Genomic DNA, 14377 nt, shown 5'->3' on the forward strand with positions numbered 1-14377 from the left:
ATGTGAGTTGGCACCCCATAGACGAAACGTAGCCAAACTTTTAAGTCCACCCACATTTACAGGACCCACTGAAGTGTTTGTGCTTTGTAATGTGTAGGTATATCTTTTCATGCAGTAGCACATGGGGGCTCCGAGCTGACATATAACTCGTGAACAGTTAAAAACTTTGATTTTCAGTGAGTTGAGAGAGAGATTATTTTATATCATCATCCACACCACTTGCACATTTCTATATAGCCCGTATGGTCACAGTACCCATCTAAGGTCTTCAATTGTCTTAGTTATTTTCTGAATCCAAGGTGACACTGATTTATGGCGAGGTGCTCCCGAGGAAAGTATGCCAATCACATTTCTTGCTTGAAGGCCTGTTGTGGTAGATGTCTGGTCAGGTAACAATGTAGGAGGGACATGACAATCAGGAAATGGTGTGATCACTCTCACAGATGTCTTGTGTCCCCTGCATTGAATTAAATGAAAGAGGCTGGGGCTACAGATCAAGATACTGATAGCTGAAAATCTTGCATGTACTACATTAAAATGGACTGGAGTGCTGCTATTCAATAAATTTAGTCCTAGATCAGAGATAATGTGTTCCATTAGATGTGGGTCAAATGTCCTTACCTTACCTCCACTTTCATCACATGCAATCAGTCACAGCCTCTGATGCTAAAAAAAAAAAAAAAAACAAACAGACCCTACACTAGACTTGCAGTTATCTGACATTTGACAGCTTGACACGCTTGGTAGTCTGACGCAGTGTCGGAGGTCAGCACTGCGCTTGCTCCAGACACAGACAGGCACACACTTGTTGCGATAGGCGCCTCCTCCCGTCTGCACTATGCCTCACACCAGTATAAATGAAGCGTGTGCATATAACAATTAATGTACGAGTACAAAATAAATACCCTGTCTTTGGAAGCTGTAACACCTGTCAAGTATCTGGGTGTGACTATTCGAAATGATCTCAAATGGAACGATCAGATTACACAAGTAACGAACAGGCAAGGTGAACTCTAGATTGCGGTTTGTTGGTGGAATCCTGAAGTGATGTAGTCCTTCAACAAAGGAAATTACTTACAATTCATTAGTTCATACAGTCTTAGATTATTGTTAGACTGTAGGAGACCCTAACCAGTTGGGTCTGATTCAAGAGATTGAGAAGGTCCAAAGAAGAGCGGCAAGATCCATGACTGGTACATTTAGCCATTGCAAGAGTATTACAAATCTCATAGAAAGTTTGAAGTGGGACACACTTGCAGATAGATGACATGCTAAACGGAAGTGGCACCTCACTAAATTCCGAAATCCGATCTTCACCGAGGAAGTAGAGCAGGCTGTTCCAACCAAGCTCCAGGGAGCCGGAGCACTCCCTGCAGCAGCTTGGAGGGTACGTGGAGGGGGAAGGCGAACTCACTGCCCCCTGGCCGCATGCAGCCGCAACTGATGCAATAATCCATGTTCAATGCCAGCTATGACTAGCCATGGGAGCCCTGTACCTCTATTGGAGGATACCTTTCTATTCATTGAGAGGGATGGTCGTCCGCAGTGTCTTGTACATCATAAAGTATTTAATTCTGCAAAGAGGTGCAATATATGATGACATTATACACGTCTTCATGCAGCGCACTACGATCAGGTAGAAGGCGTTGCACACAGAGAACTGGTAGCCAGGCTTAAGAACGACATACCACGAGACGTAAGTTTAAAAACGATTTCGTAATACAGAGGGTATCAAAACATGCAACATAGTTTGCGTTCTGTAATGTGTTTATAATTTTCAGGTGAATGAGAGCAGAGAAAACAATACTAAATCTGCAATTCAAGCAAGCTACAGGGTCGCTCACATCACTGCTATGAGTGGCAAGCCGTTTTCGGTGGGACCACTTGTAAAATCGTGCAAGGTAGCAGTTGCAGAATGTTTGTTTCCAAGGGAGGTGCAGGCAATTGAAGGGATTTGCCTGTTGAAGCATACAATGTCTCGTCAAATCCTGGACATGGCAGCGGATTTAGAGACACAGCTCAGGAGAAAGGCTGAGAGCTTTGTTGCATTTTCGCTAGTGCTTGACGAAAGCACCGACATACCGGATTGCGCTCAGCTTGCAGTCTTTGTGCGTGGTGTCGACATGGAGCTGCAAGTAACTGAAGAACTCTCGGATGGAGTACCACTCAATTACACCACAACAGAATGTGACATTTTTGAAGCTGTTTGTGAATCAGTGGACACTATGAATTTACCGTGGGATAAGCTCCATTCTGCAGCGACGAACGGTGCACCACAAATGATCGGGCATCACCAAGGTTTTGCTTCTCGTTTGAAAAATAAACTCAGGGACGAATTCGGGAAAGACATTTTGACTCTTCATTGTTTTATTCACCAAGAGGCAATGTGTGCTGAAACAGTAGAGCTAGGTGGTGTAATGAAAGATGATGTGAAGAGTGTGAATTTTGTGCGGCGTCACGGTATGAATTATCGCCAATTCAAAGAATTCCTGAAAGATATGGAACAGAGCAAGGGGATACACCTTACCACAGTACAGTTCGTTGGCCGAGTCGGGGAAAAGTTCTTGATGTTTTCTTTGCCATTCGTGAGGAAATATCGCTTTTTCTCGAAATGAAAGGGAAAGAAATGTGTTGTCTGAAAGATATAAAATGGATATCAGACCTGGCGTTCCTAGCTCACATAACAATGCATCTGAATAATTTAAGTCTGTCATTGCAGGGCAAAGGGCAGCTAATCATTGACATGCACGACCAGATCAAAGCATTCATGGAAAAGTTACGTTTATTTGAGAGGCATATGAGTAATGGACATTTAACATTCTTCAATCTTCTTGCTTCTTTAAAACTACCTGAAGGGTCTACTTTCCGCGATTACCAAGCAAAGTTAAAGCAGCTCATCACGTCGTTTGAAACACGATTCCGAGACCTCACTAGTTTAGAAATGGAACTTAAGGTGTTCAGCACTCTTTTGTTTTTTCAGTTTCCCCCGATGACTTGTCATCGTCACTTCAATTGGAGATTATTGATTTGCAAAATTCAACTTTGTTGAAAGAGAGGTACTACAACACGTTGGATTTGTCACGATGATGTCTTTCATTACAGCAAAAAACATTTCCCAAGCTTCACAACAATGTCACTCAGATCATGTGCATGTTTGGATCTGCGTATTGTTGTGAGCAGCTTTTCTCAGCAATGCAAAGAGTAAAAAGTAAGGAACAATCGTTTCTTCAGGATGTAACAATGAAGGCCATCCTCCGCATTAACGCTGCGAACACTTTGATGCCTGATATTTCCGATCTTGTAATGAAAAGAAAATGTCAAGCTACAGAGGCCCAATAAATTTAGTATGCTATTTCTTGTAAAACAGTTGTTTCTTATTTATTTCCTGAACATCGTATTTCCTGGTGTAGCATGTCACCACGTCTTAGCAGCTAAGAGTATGAGGTTGTCATTTTTGTAACACGCAGCTGGCACATCAAAACGCTTGCCTTGCCACCTGCCTCAGCCAGCCATGGCACGTGCCGGCCCACTTGAATGGTCACATTGAGCGACATGGCTCCTTGGAGCAGGGAGTGCTCTGCGGCTCACAACGGAGCAGACGAGCTGAAACAGCCTGATGTAGAGAATATACGAGGGCATTTCGAAAAGTAAAGATACAATGGCTCGCAGTCCTTAAATAGAACATTTATTTATAAAATGTCAGTTACATCTTATTAACTGGATTATTTGTTATTTTTTGACATAATCACCCCTGTTATCCAAACATTTGTTAAGTCGGTGCACAAGCTTTTGTATCCGACAGTCATAGAAGATTGCCGCCTGTTGTCGGAACCATATTTCAACTTCATCTTTGATCTCTTCATCCTCGCAGAATGATTTTCCACCAAGATGTGACTTCATGTAACGGAAGACATGGAAGTCGGTGGGCGCAAGGTCCAGGCTGTATGGCGGATGGTCCAATACGTCCCATTTGAATTATTTGAGTAGTGCTTTGGTTACGAGCGCTGTGTGAGGCCGAGCGTTGTCATGAAGCAAGCAGACTCCACTTGTCAGCATTCCCCTGTGTTTGTTTTGAATTGCCCTTCGAAGATGTTTCAAAGTCTGGCAATATGCAGCAGCATTAATTGTCGTTCCAGGAGGCATCAATTCCAACAGAAGAATGCCTTGTCTGTCCCAAAAAACAGAAGCTATGATTTTCTTCACTGAAATCGACGTTTTGCATTTCTTGGCTTCTGGTGATTTCGAATGGCGCCATTGCACTGATGGTTGCTTGGACTCAGGTGTATGGTGATAAACCTATGTCTCGTCACTTGTCACAATGTGATCAAGGAACTCATCACCTGCTTCAGCATAGCGTGTGAGGAAGTTGAGTGCAAAGCCCATCCTTTTCTTTTTGTATTCTTCTGTTAACAGTTTTGGAACCCAGCGCGCATACAATTTCCTGTACCCTAACTTGACAGTCACAATGTCATAAACAGTTGTCATTGACACGTCCGGTATGATCCGATGCAATTCTTTCAATGTGAGACGTCTACTCACACGAATTGCTTCCTCCGTTCTCCGAAGAAGGGCATCAAAGATCACAGATGGCAGACCTGTTCTTTGTTCGTCACGAACATCGGTCCTACCTTCAGAGAAATGACGACTCCATTTCGTTACATTTTGTTCATTCATAATGTTCCCACAAACAGAAACAATTTCTTTGTGAATATCCGCTGGTCGCTGACTTTTTGCATGAAGAAAACGGAGCGCACTTCACATTTGGCAGGATTCTGAATCGGCGCAGCGATTTTAAACATGACCTACTCCAGCCAAAAGCAACACTCAACTGCCGAATGACCGCGAGGAGAAACCTAACGGTTCAAAGTTAAAACCAGTGTTGCCAACTTGCTTGCCAAAACTCTTCTGTTCCTCTGGCGTACGGTGTATCTTTACTTTCCGAAATACCCTTGTATTATTACCACCAACTTTCAAATTGCTCGGTGATTACCATTCAAAGATAAGGGAAATTAGAGCTCATACTGAGGTGCTCAGACAGTCGTTTTTCCCTCGCGTAATCTGCGAGCGGAAGAGAGGGGGAGAAATATGACTTTGGCGCGAATTGTGCCCTCTGCCGCACACTGCTTGGTGGCAAGCGGAGTATATATGAAGGGCTTATTTCAATAGTGGTACAAGGCCATTTTTGTTTATTCTGAGAAACAGAGTCCTAAAGTTACATGAGCGCTGAAAAATCTGCAGTTGAGACACTTGAAGTATATATAATTGAATATTTCTGGTATCTCAACTGCAGATTTTTCACAACTCATTTAACTTTAGGACTCTGTATCTCAGAATGAACAAAAATGGACTTGTACCACTAGTGAAATAAACCCTTCATATGTAGATGTAGAATAAAGCTGAATGGCAGATTTTGACATTTTGTAGAATCGCATGGACTATAATAAGTTTGTATATGGAAGTCTGCATCGTTTGCTGCAATACAGTAATTGATACGAATAATGCTATGTTACAAGAATGGTGAAGTGTAACAAGGTGAAAGGAAATGTGTCATACAGCATTATTCGTGCACACCCTTCGAGTGTGTTATTGAGGTGCTCCTTTCACGTTGTAAGTGAATTTGAATTCTGCTACATGGACTAATTATTCTGTTTTAAGTTTTGTGTTGAAAATTGTTGTGTCATGGTGAGCACACGTGGCAATGCTAAATGTAAGCATAAAACATTAACTCTAACAGGTAAATAGGAAATTATTAAAAGGTGTGACAGTGGTGAATCTCCAACTTCCATTTCCACATCTTTTGCTATCAGGTGACCTACTGTTCATGACATAGTAAAAAATTTGGTCAAACAGAAAAAAAATTATAGAAACTGTTGAAGATGGTTACAAGAAAAACCCTTCACATGAGTGAATATCTCCAAATTGAGGAAGCTCTGTAAATTTGGTTTAAACAACAAAGAAGCAGAAATGTCCCTACTCTGAGAGATATAAACACAAAGCCCAGCCTTTTTATCATGAAATAACCAACAAAGAATACTTTCATGCCAGCGATGGTTTGTTTCAAAAAATTAAGGAGTGGCATGGCATTCGTTACCTGCAGATGAGTGGAGAAAAACTATCAGCTGATGAGACTGGAGTTTCTCACTTGATTCAAGATTTAAAAGTCAAAATCAATGAACTAGGCCTTACACCCAAACAACTGTATAATGCCAATGAAACTGGCGGCAACTCCCAACAAAAACTTTTATAATGGAGGAAGAAAATAAAGTTTCAGAAAAGAAACCTCAAAAAGAGCATATCACATTAATGGTGCACACGAAGACCTGGGGCAGGTCTTGCATCTATGTCTATTGCAGGGATATGGGACACGAGGCAAAAAGTTGGGAGCAAGGGTTGTGTAGGGACTGGCAAGGATATTGTGTAGCAACTGAATTACATTTTCCATCAGGGCTTTGCCTAACTCTTGTTTTGCCCTGAAATGAGAAATGTCCTACCCATTATTCTTCCCACCCCTCCCACAGTGGTATTTTGCCACCCACTGAACCTACACGATATCCTCGTCCATTCCTCAACCCCTTCCCTCATATCCCTGTAATAGACCTAGATCTAAGACCTGTCCCATCCACCCTCCCACCACCACCTACACCAGTCTGGTCACCAACATCACCTATCCCATCAGAGACAGGGCTACCTGCAAAACCAGTCATGTGATCTACATGGGCATCACAACCAACAAACTGACGGACTGCATGAATGGCCCTCATCAAAAGCTTTTGTGGATTGCGCAGGTAGGAACTCTACCTACAGCATATCCTATGTTCCCGTAACCCTGCTGGCCTCATCCTTCATTAGTCATTGTCCTTACCCATTTAGCCCCTTCCCTGTTTCCATTCCAGCACTACACAGCCCTCTATCCCACCAACACAGCCAGTCGTTTTACTTCTCTACTTTTCCGCTACACCCCTCCATCCCCTGCCCTCTGTCTAACCTCCCAATTGCACCTAGCTACCTACCCTCTCTCCACATTGTCCCTGCAATCTTCCACTAGCAGCACTTTACAGTCTCACACCCTACCCTGCCCCCCCCCCCCCCCCCCCCTCCCCCTCAGCCTCCTCCTTACCCCAACCAGTTGCCTCTCTCATCATGCACTGCTGCTCGTAGCCTGGCTTCAGCTGCCAGAGACTGTGGTCATGTCTGTTGTGTACTGTAAAAATAGGTGTATTATAGTATGTACAGTACATAATATTTATACAAAACAACTTAAATTTTCTAGCCTTAGAAATCTAAATTCAATTAGTCTTAAAAGTCTAAATTCAATTGTAATAAGCCTATCTTTGGTAATCTGACATTTTTGATAGTCTGACATCAACTCGGTCCCATAACTGTTGGATTATCACGAGCCCACTGTACCTGGTACTCACTCAGGACCAAATCTATTTTTGATAACACAATGTGAGTTGTAGGATAAGGGTGTATATATGTTACAGGGAACCAAGTTTCTTGAAGGAAACATTAAGTTGCTACATAAAATGATAATAAGTACCCCAGGGTGGTGTAAAGGAGGACCAAGTTTCTGTTCCCATTTGCACCACCTGCTGAGTAGGTATGACAATGACATGCATAGCCTCATCAGAAACGGGAATATTATGTGGTACACCTCCATTTTCAGTTTTTTCTTACCTTCCTTCTTTTTGACTTTATTCTCCTACTTAGTTTCATTTCCGGTTGTGTATGTGGGAGGAATGACAAGAAAACTGTTCTACAGGCCACAGGCTAGCCCTGTGCTGAAAAACAATGTTAGAATGCTGATCAAGCTCAGAGAAAGGCACACTCCTTTGTGTGGGACTGGATGATTAGGACTTCCAGCAGGGAAGAGGAACTAAGGAATGTGGGCATAGCAGGAACAGATGGGAAAGGGATGATATCCACCTCATGAACAGATGTACGGTATTCAGAATGCAACCATGACCAAACATTGGCAGAAGTGGATGGATGTCTTCAACCTCACTATGGATGGTGGCTTAGTCACCGAGTTGGCCAAGTTTACTCTCATTTGAGCTGAATATAAGTGTCAATTCTTTTCCCTTGCTTCAAATTATGAAGGACAGGCAAGGTTTTATACTCCTGTATCCTCCTTTCCTTCTTCAAAACAGGGCAATTTAAAGAACCAGAGGAATGTTGTTCCCTGGAGTAGATACATACTGGTGGTTGGTCACACCGAGTGTTCTCATGCAGCAGCTGTCCACAGTCTCCACAGATGTGTGTCATTTGTGCAGCATAGAGACTTATTCCCAAAATGCAAATATTTACAATACTGAATGAAAGTGCAATATACCACTTTTTATCAGTTCGGTAAATGCTTTTAGGTAATATGTTCCCTCGAAAGCCGAAATATAATCATCAGCATATTCTATTTTGGCCCCCCATGTAAAAAAACTAGGCTCCATGTTCTGGTCCAGATGTGCCAATTGGGACTGACCGCCCACAGTGTCATCCTCTGCCAGTTGTGTCATTCGGGTGTGGCAGTGAGGCGCATGGAGTGAGCACATCACTCTCCCAGCCGTTGTCAGCTTTCTTGATTTTGGAGCCCCTACTTCTCACTGAAGTAGCTCCTCAGTCGGCATCATGAGGATGTGTGCACTCCTTTCCAGTCTCCCCACCAAGGGAAAACCACTGGCAGTAACCCCCCCCCCCCCCTCCCCTCCCCTCCCAATTATCTATGGTGAACAAAATGTACACCCCACTGTTCTAGGTTTGTGTACACCCCATTGTTCTAGGTTTGGCCACAGTGCATTTGTCTCCAATGTGACACTGTGATGGGTACCACCACGATGCTTCTCAAATCTTCAACAATGAATGATGCTTTTGTGGTCAAAGAAGACATACCATCCATTCAGGTACAACAAGAAGTGCTCTCACCATTAGTTTCAAATCTACTTTTCTCACTTTGTGTGGGCAGAGAAGGAAAAGTCTTCAGGTCATATCTTTCTGCATTGAATCAGTCAAGTCTGTAAAATGAAATTCATGGGGGATTGTGACCACCGGCTTGAGAAAGTTTGATCCTTTTCATTGTGGATCATGTGACATGATGCAATCCACTTTTACTGAGGGTTCTCCTCAAGGATATAGCCACCCTGCCACAAAAATGTCTGTCTGGCATGGAAACAATTGTCCCCAAGTTCCTCATGCCCCTGGGGAGTATTCAGCACTGGCACAACTATTCATTCCCTGAATTGTCATGGGGGCTGAATGTGTGATCCCCTTACAACGGACAGCGTAACATGTCAGGTTTTGGGCAGCTAATTCCATCCACTCACACAAAATGTATTTGAGATCTGATTGCACAGTGGGTGGACTGTGTGACACATTTGGTAACCTCCTTTCACATGGCTCATACTATTGTCAAAGTTTAGAAGAATAGAGGTCAAGCCTAGAAAAAGGGATCAATCTTGAGTTAGGCAAAATGAATGTGCATAAGAAAATATGGAAAAAAAACAAAGTAAGCAACTGTAATCAGTGTTCAATAGGAAACAAGACAGCTCTCCTTCATGCTCGGCACACACAATCACGAGAGAGTTGTAGTCACACTGGTGGTTTTTTTCCCTTTGAAGTTGCTCAGTTCAGTTGTTCAAGCATCCATCTGTGTAAATCACCAAATTATTGTTAAAAATTCACTAAGATCACTCTAAGTTATCCAAAGAATTTTATTTTGAACAAGCATAAATATGCAAACAATGACAAATTATTCTGTTGAAAAATTGTTACTGTGCACAGTGTTTAAGGATTATTAGCTTCCTGTGTTCTCGTATTCAAACATTCACAGATTACCTGAAATCAAAGAAAGTACACAAAGAACTTTCATTATTAACATTTTATTGTAAAATTGTACAAGCTCCAAACACAATATATCTTACATCACAATAACAAGTATTCTGCATTCATAAATCTACATCTCGATTAAGATGTCTGGTTTTTCACATAAGAAATAATGAAATATACTCAGCAGAATAAGAGCGTTCCTGCTGCTACGAAATACTCGCCAAAAGAAATGGCGCAGTTTAATGGTACATTACAATGAGTATTACCAAACTCACTCAAAGCCAGAAGCAGCACAACAGATATCTTAAGTGGTTCAGGACTGAAAAAGTTTTATTCATTGGTGAAATTTGTGTACTACATTGATAACGATGAGACACATACACCAATTTCTCGTATTTCATTCATTTAAATTCACTGTCATTTTACAAACGAAACAGTTGCTAACAGTGAACAGTTGTGATAATTTGGTAAACATACAAGAAGTGTGTGTTACATCAACAAAGCAACAAACTCTTATCACATTGACAGAGTGGCAATGACACAGTAGAACAATGAATGAGAAAAACACTGTTTTTCAGTCTATTCCGCACATTCTCTTAGCATGTTTCCTTGTTATGGCTACCCTCCTGTAGGGAATGCAAACTGTTTGTGTATGTCTGGAGATGCCAACAGACAAAAAACTAAATATCACAATTGTTACAGGCAGAGAGACTCCCTAGCTACCTATCTGAGACTTAAGTAAGAAACCTCTTGTTGGATTTGACAAACTGCATTAACAGAAGTTGCAACCCATCACAAACTGTCAGCCATCTTCAGCACTGTCCTTATTTTCCTGAGGATGATGATCATCTGGGCACTTCTCATGATCGTGGACAATAAGCTGGAAAACAATAGCACAGACATGAATATGTGACACTGGTGCTGCTGTTTCAAAATTTACTTTGGGGAATGTTCAGTCTGTGTTACCTTAGTTTATTTGGGAATTGACTGCTTACTCCAAAATGAAACCAAAATATTCCTATTACTTAAAAAAATGTTTGCTGTAAGATATCTGGAGAAAAATGTCCATGACAGTTTGCACATAACCTGGTCAGTTTTCGTCTACTTTGGGCATCACAACATAAATGTTTCATTGTAATCTCACCGAGAGCTAGATGTAACTGCTCTTCTTTTGATTGGAACGCAGGCCCTACAATATGAGGAACCCCTCCTCACCATCCTTTTAAACAGACAGCATGCACAATTTTTTGTTGCAGTCGTATTACCTGTCTGATTTCAAAAAATTTGTTGTACAGGGTAATGAATATTATGGCATGATAAGACATTTTTATTTAAAATGACAGATTGAGACTCAAATACATACTGAGTGGATGGAAGTTCAGTGAAGCTGTTCACCTTCACTCAAAATTGTTCATCACTGGACAAATTAATTTACACACAATAGTATATGGACTGTTGTTTTGTCTCTTCAAAGAGCCATATTAGAGATTCTTTTCAGAAAATGGCTGATAAAATTTCAAAATAACTGCCTGAAAAAGTTGAACCATAATCCAAAGGCCTTCCAGCTACATTATGCAATAAAAATGGATTGACAAATGAGAATGTACACTGGATTTCCTAGTAATACTTATACGTCCAACAGCACACGAACAGTGTTTCTGACACTAAAATTTTTTATCAGTTCATAGGACCCAGATTTTGGAAGTAAAAAGTTGCCAAATGAGCAATCTTTTGACCAAACAGAAGTATGAGCACTCATCAATTTACAGATTTAAACACCAACATTTTGATAGACATAAATTTTATTGATCGAAGTTAAATAGTGCTACCCAGATGCATGAGCCTTAAAATAATCTTATGAATTATGTATTTGATAGCAAATGTAAAAAATATATGTAAGACAAAAATAAATAAGAAAACAAAGAGAAAAGAAAGGAATTGTTACGTACTATCAACAAAATAGAATGGAGTGTGCTTCAAAGCAGAGATCATATTCTTCAAAGAAGGTGTGAGGGGCAATCATGGAGTTCCAATCATCTCTAAAAACTCAGTTATATATCTAAAAACAAAGATGATATGAATATAATAAGGGAAACATTCCACGTGGGAAAAATATATCTAAAAACACAGATGATGTGACTTACCGAACGAAAGTGCTGGCAGGTCGATAGACACACAAACAAACACAAACACACACATGAAATTCAAGCTTTCGCAAGAAACTGTTGCCTCATCAGGAAAGAGGGAAGGAGAGGGAAAGACGAAAGGATGTGGGGTTTAAGGGAGAGGGTAAGGAGTCATTCCAATCCCGGGAGCGGAAAGACTACCTTAGGGGGAAAGATTTTTAGAGATGATTGGAACTCCATGATTGCCCCTCACACCTTCTTTGAAGAATATGATCTCCGCTGGTACACACTGAAAGCCCTGTACCCCCGTACTGTAGCATGCCGCAAGAGGAGCCAAACCAAAGTAGCTCCACATAGAAGTGGGCTTTCTGTGCATAGTTCATTTTCAGGAGCAGCGGAAATGTTGCAACTGTGTGAGGCCAAGAGAGGCAGCTGAAGTCATACGACATGACGTGATCTGACACGGCCGCAATATTTGTACTCCTCCCAAAAACAAATTACTGCATGATACTCCACTCTACCAACAGACTGTGACATTCTGTCTTAGTTGTTCTAGCAGTGTAGAAATATAACATGACCAGTACTGCAAAACTGAATTCTTAAATGAATAAAAATCTTTTTTAAAAGTTATTTTTTCATCGTGATAATTATAACTTTTTGATTATGTCTCCAATGTATAAAATGCAAAAGGGAAGAGGGGAGGGGAAAAGTTTTGGATATAGGACTCTGTGCTGCAACCAAAAACTCTTACTACATTTCAAGAACTAAAAGACAAATCTTAAGAACACAAATAGGCTAGTAGCTTTCATTCAGGCAAGCATCCCTGCTCTCCATTCCCCAAACGTGTGAGACAGTAGGGCTGGGGAGACTTGTAATAAAAGGCACTTCAATACTGTGAAACAGTTGTAGGAGGCAAGTGGGACGAAGTGGGAAGCGGGCACACTGAGTGTGTTTGTGTTTGTGTTTGTGTGTGTGTGTGTGTGTGTGTGTGTGTGTGTGTGTGTGTGTGTGTGTGTGTGTGTCTGAAGCAGATGTTGAAGTGATCAGTGTTGTGGACAACATGTTCAGCAATATGGTTGAGCTGGAGTTACATATAATGCAAATAATGGTCAGAAAAGAAATATCTATGATTGGATCACTTGGTCATTCACATGAATGTGGCACTGATGGAGAGAAGGGGGCAATGGGCAGGCAAGAATAAGAAGAGACAGAGGGGGAAGGGGGGGGGGGACTATCTATGTTCATAATTGTCCACAAACCAAAAGTGGTTAAATACATACACTGTCATTGGGTTAGTGAATATGCTGCACTCAACACTGATGATGATCAGTTGCATCAATGTTTATTTGCATTCTATACAATCTCAGCCATCTTGGAAACTGATGACTCCCTTAAAAAGAACTGAGATGCGTTTATTTTGAAACACAAGCTTGCTGATGCTTTCTGGCCCAGCTCTTTGTTAAAATTATGATTTCTCAACAAATGATCGAAAATGACAGTTCTACTCTTAAGTTCTTCCCAAAGCAATGTCTCTCTCAACTTTTCTGACTTCTATTTATGATGACCTACTGAGGTACAGGAGAGCAATGTCATTCTGCTATATACTTCACATACTGTGTGTTGCTTGTTGCTACTACTCCTATTGCAAAACTTGTCCTAGTTATCATTATGTAATTAGCATTTTTCATCAATGCAAGTGGAAAATGGTCTCTGAGCACAGGTGGCCAATGTGTAAATGGTTAACACAGTTGATGTCTAACAGCTTTAGAAGTCACCAAGGCTGCAAATAATAATTAAAATGTGCTTGTAGCATTTATTTTCATCACCGTTATAATGCATATATGGTGGACTTAACACATTAAAGAAACTGCATAATAGATGACAAACTCAAAATTGTGAGTAACCTCTTTCAACATAAAAATTTATGTATACAGGTATATAGCATTACTATTACTCACATTTCAATAAATCTGTTGTATTGTAAATACACAAATACTTTAGATGCAGTTGCTAGCCTCACCTGCAAGTTTTTTACTTCCAGAGCTTCTGCTGCCATCATGGCAGAGAGAGAATGGGGTGCAGGAGATCCTAATGACTCAGCCAATGGTGACAGTGAGCTAGGTTCAACTGGTGATGCAGTGATACGACAACCACCTCCAGGAGGAGCCTGCAGCTCACACACTCTATGCTGTAACCGAAGCACCAATTCCTCCAGTTTCTGATTAATGGCACGCTGTGACTGGTATTTGCTCTCTACTGCCTGTTATGAAGAAATAAATGCATTACATCATAGAAGAAATGTTTGTATTAAATTAAGCAAGTAAAGCAATTTGGAGAGGTAGATTTAAGTGTTTCATCTATTAGTTTTGTGGCACATGCACATGAGGTACATCATCATTAGTCAATGAAGAGGTTAGAACAAACTCTTAAATGTG

The 14377-nt window shown here is 41.1% G+C and overlaps 1 protein-coding gene and 1 long non-coding RNA gene across 4 annotated transcripts in view; one reads left to right on the forward strand and one right to left on the reverse strand.

Moving 5' to 3' along the window:
- LOC124614039 overlaps positions 1–14377 on the forward strand; it is a 49362-nt gene that overhangs the window by 12693 nt on the left and 22292 nt on the right. Inside the window, exon 2 of one of the 2 annotated variants that reach the window (XR_006979683.1) lies at positions 13984–14242. This is a non-coding gene — a long non-coding RNA (uncharacterized LOC124614039). Of the gene's footprint in view, positions 1–13983; positions 14284–14377 lie in introns of those variants that run through there. The other variant, XR_006979682.1, reaches the window with a different exon arrangement.
- LOC124614038 (hamartin) overlaps positions 9854–14377 on the reverse strand; it is a gene marked incomplete in the record, with an annotated part of 233167 nt that continues 228643 nt past the window's right edge. For both annotated transcript variants that reach the window (XM_047142869.1, XM_047142868.1), the window contains 2 exon segments: positions 9854–10696; positions 13963–14202. In XM_047142869.1, coding sequence (XP_046998825.1) covers positions 10619–10696; positions 13963–14202 — 318 coding nt within the window.

This window comes from Schistocerca americana, chromosome 4 (genome assembly GCF_021461395.2).
Source record: "Schistocerca americana isolate TAMUIC-IGC-003095 chromosome 4, iqSchAmer2.1, whole genome shotgun sequence".
Taxonomy (NCBI): Eukaryota; Metazoa; Arthropoda; class Insecta; order Orthoptera; family Acrididae; genus Schistocerca; species Schistocerca americana.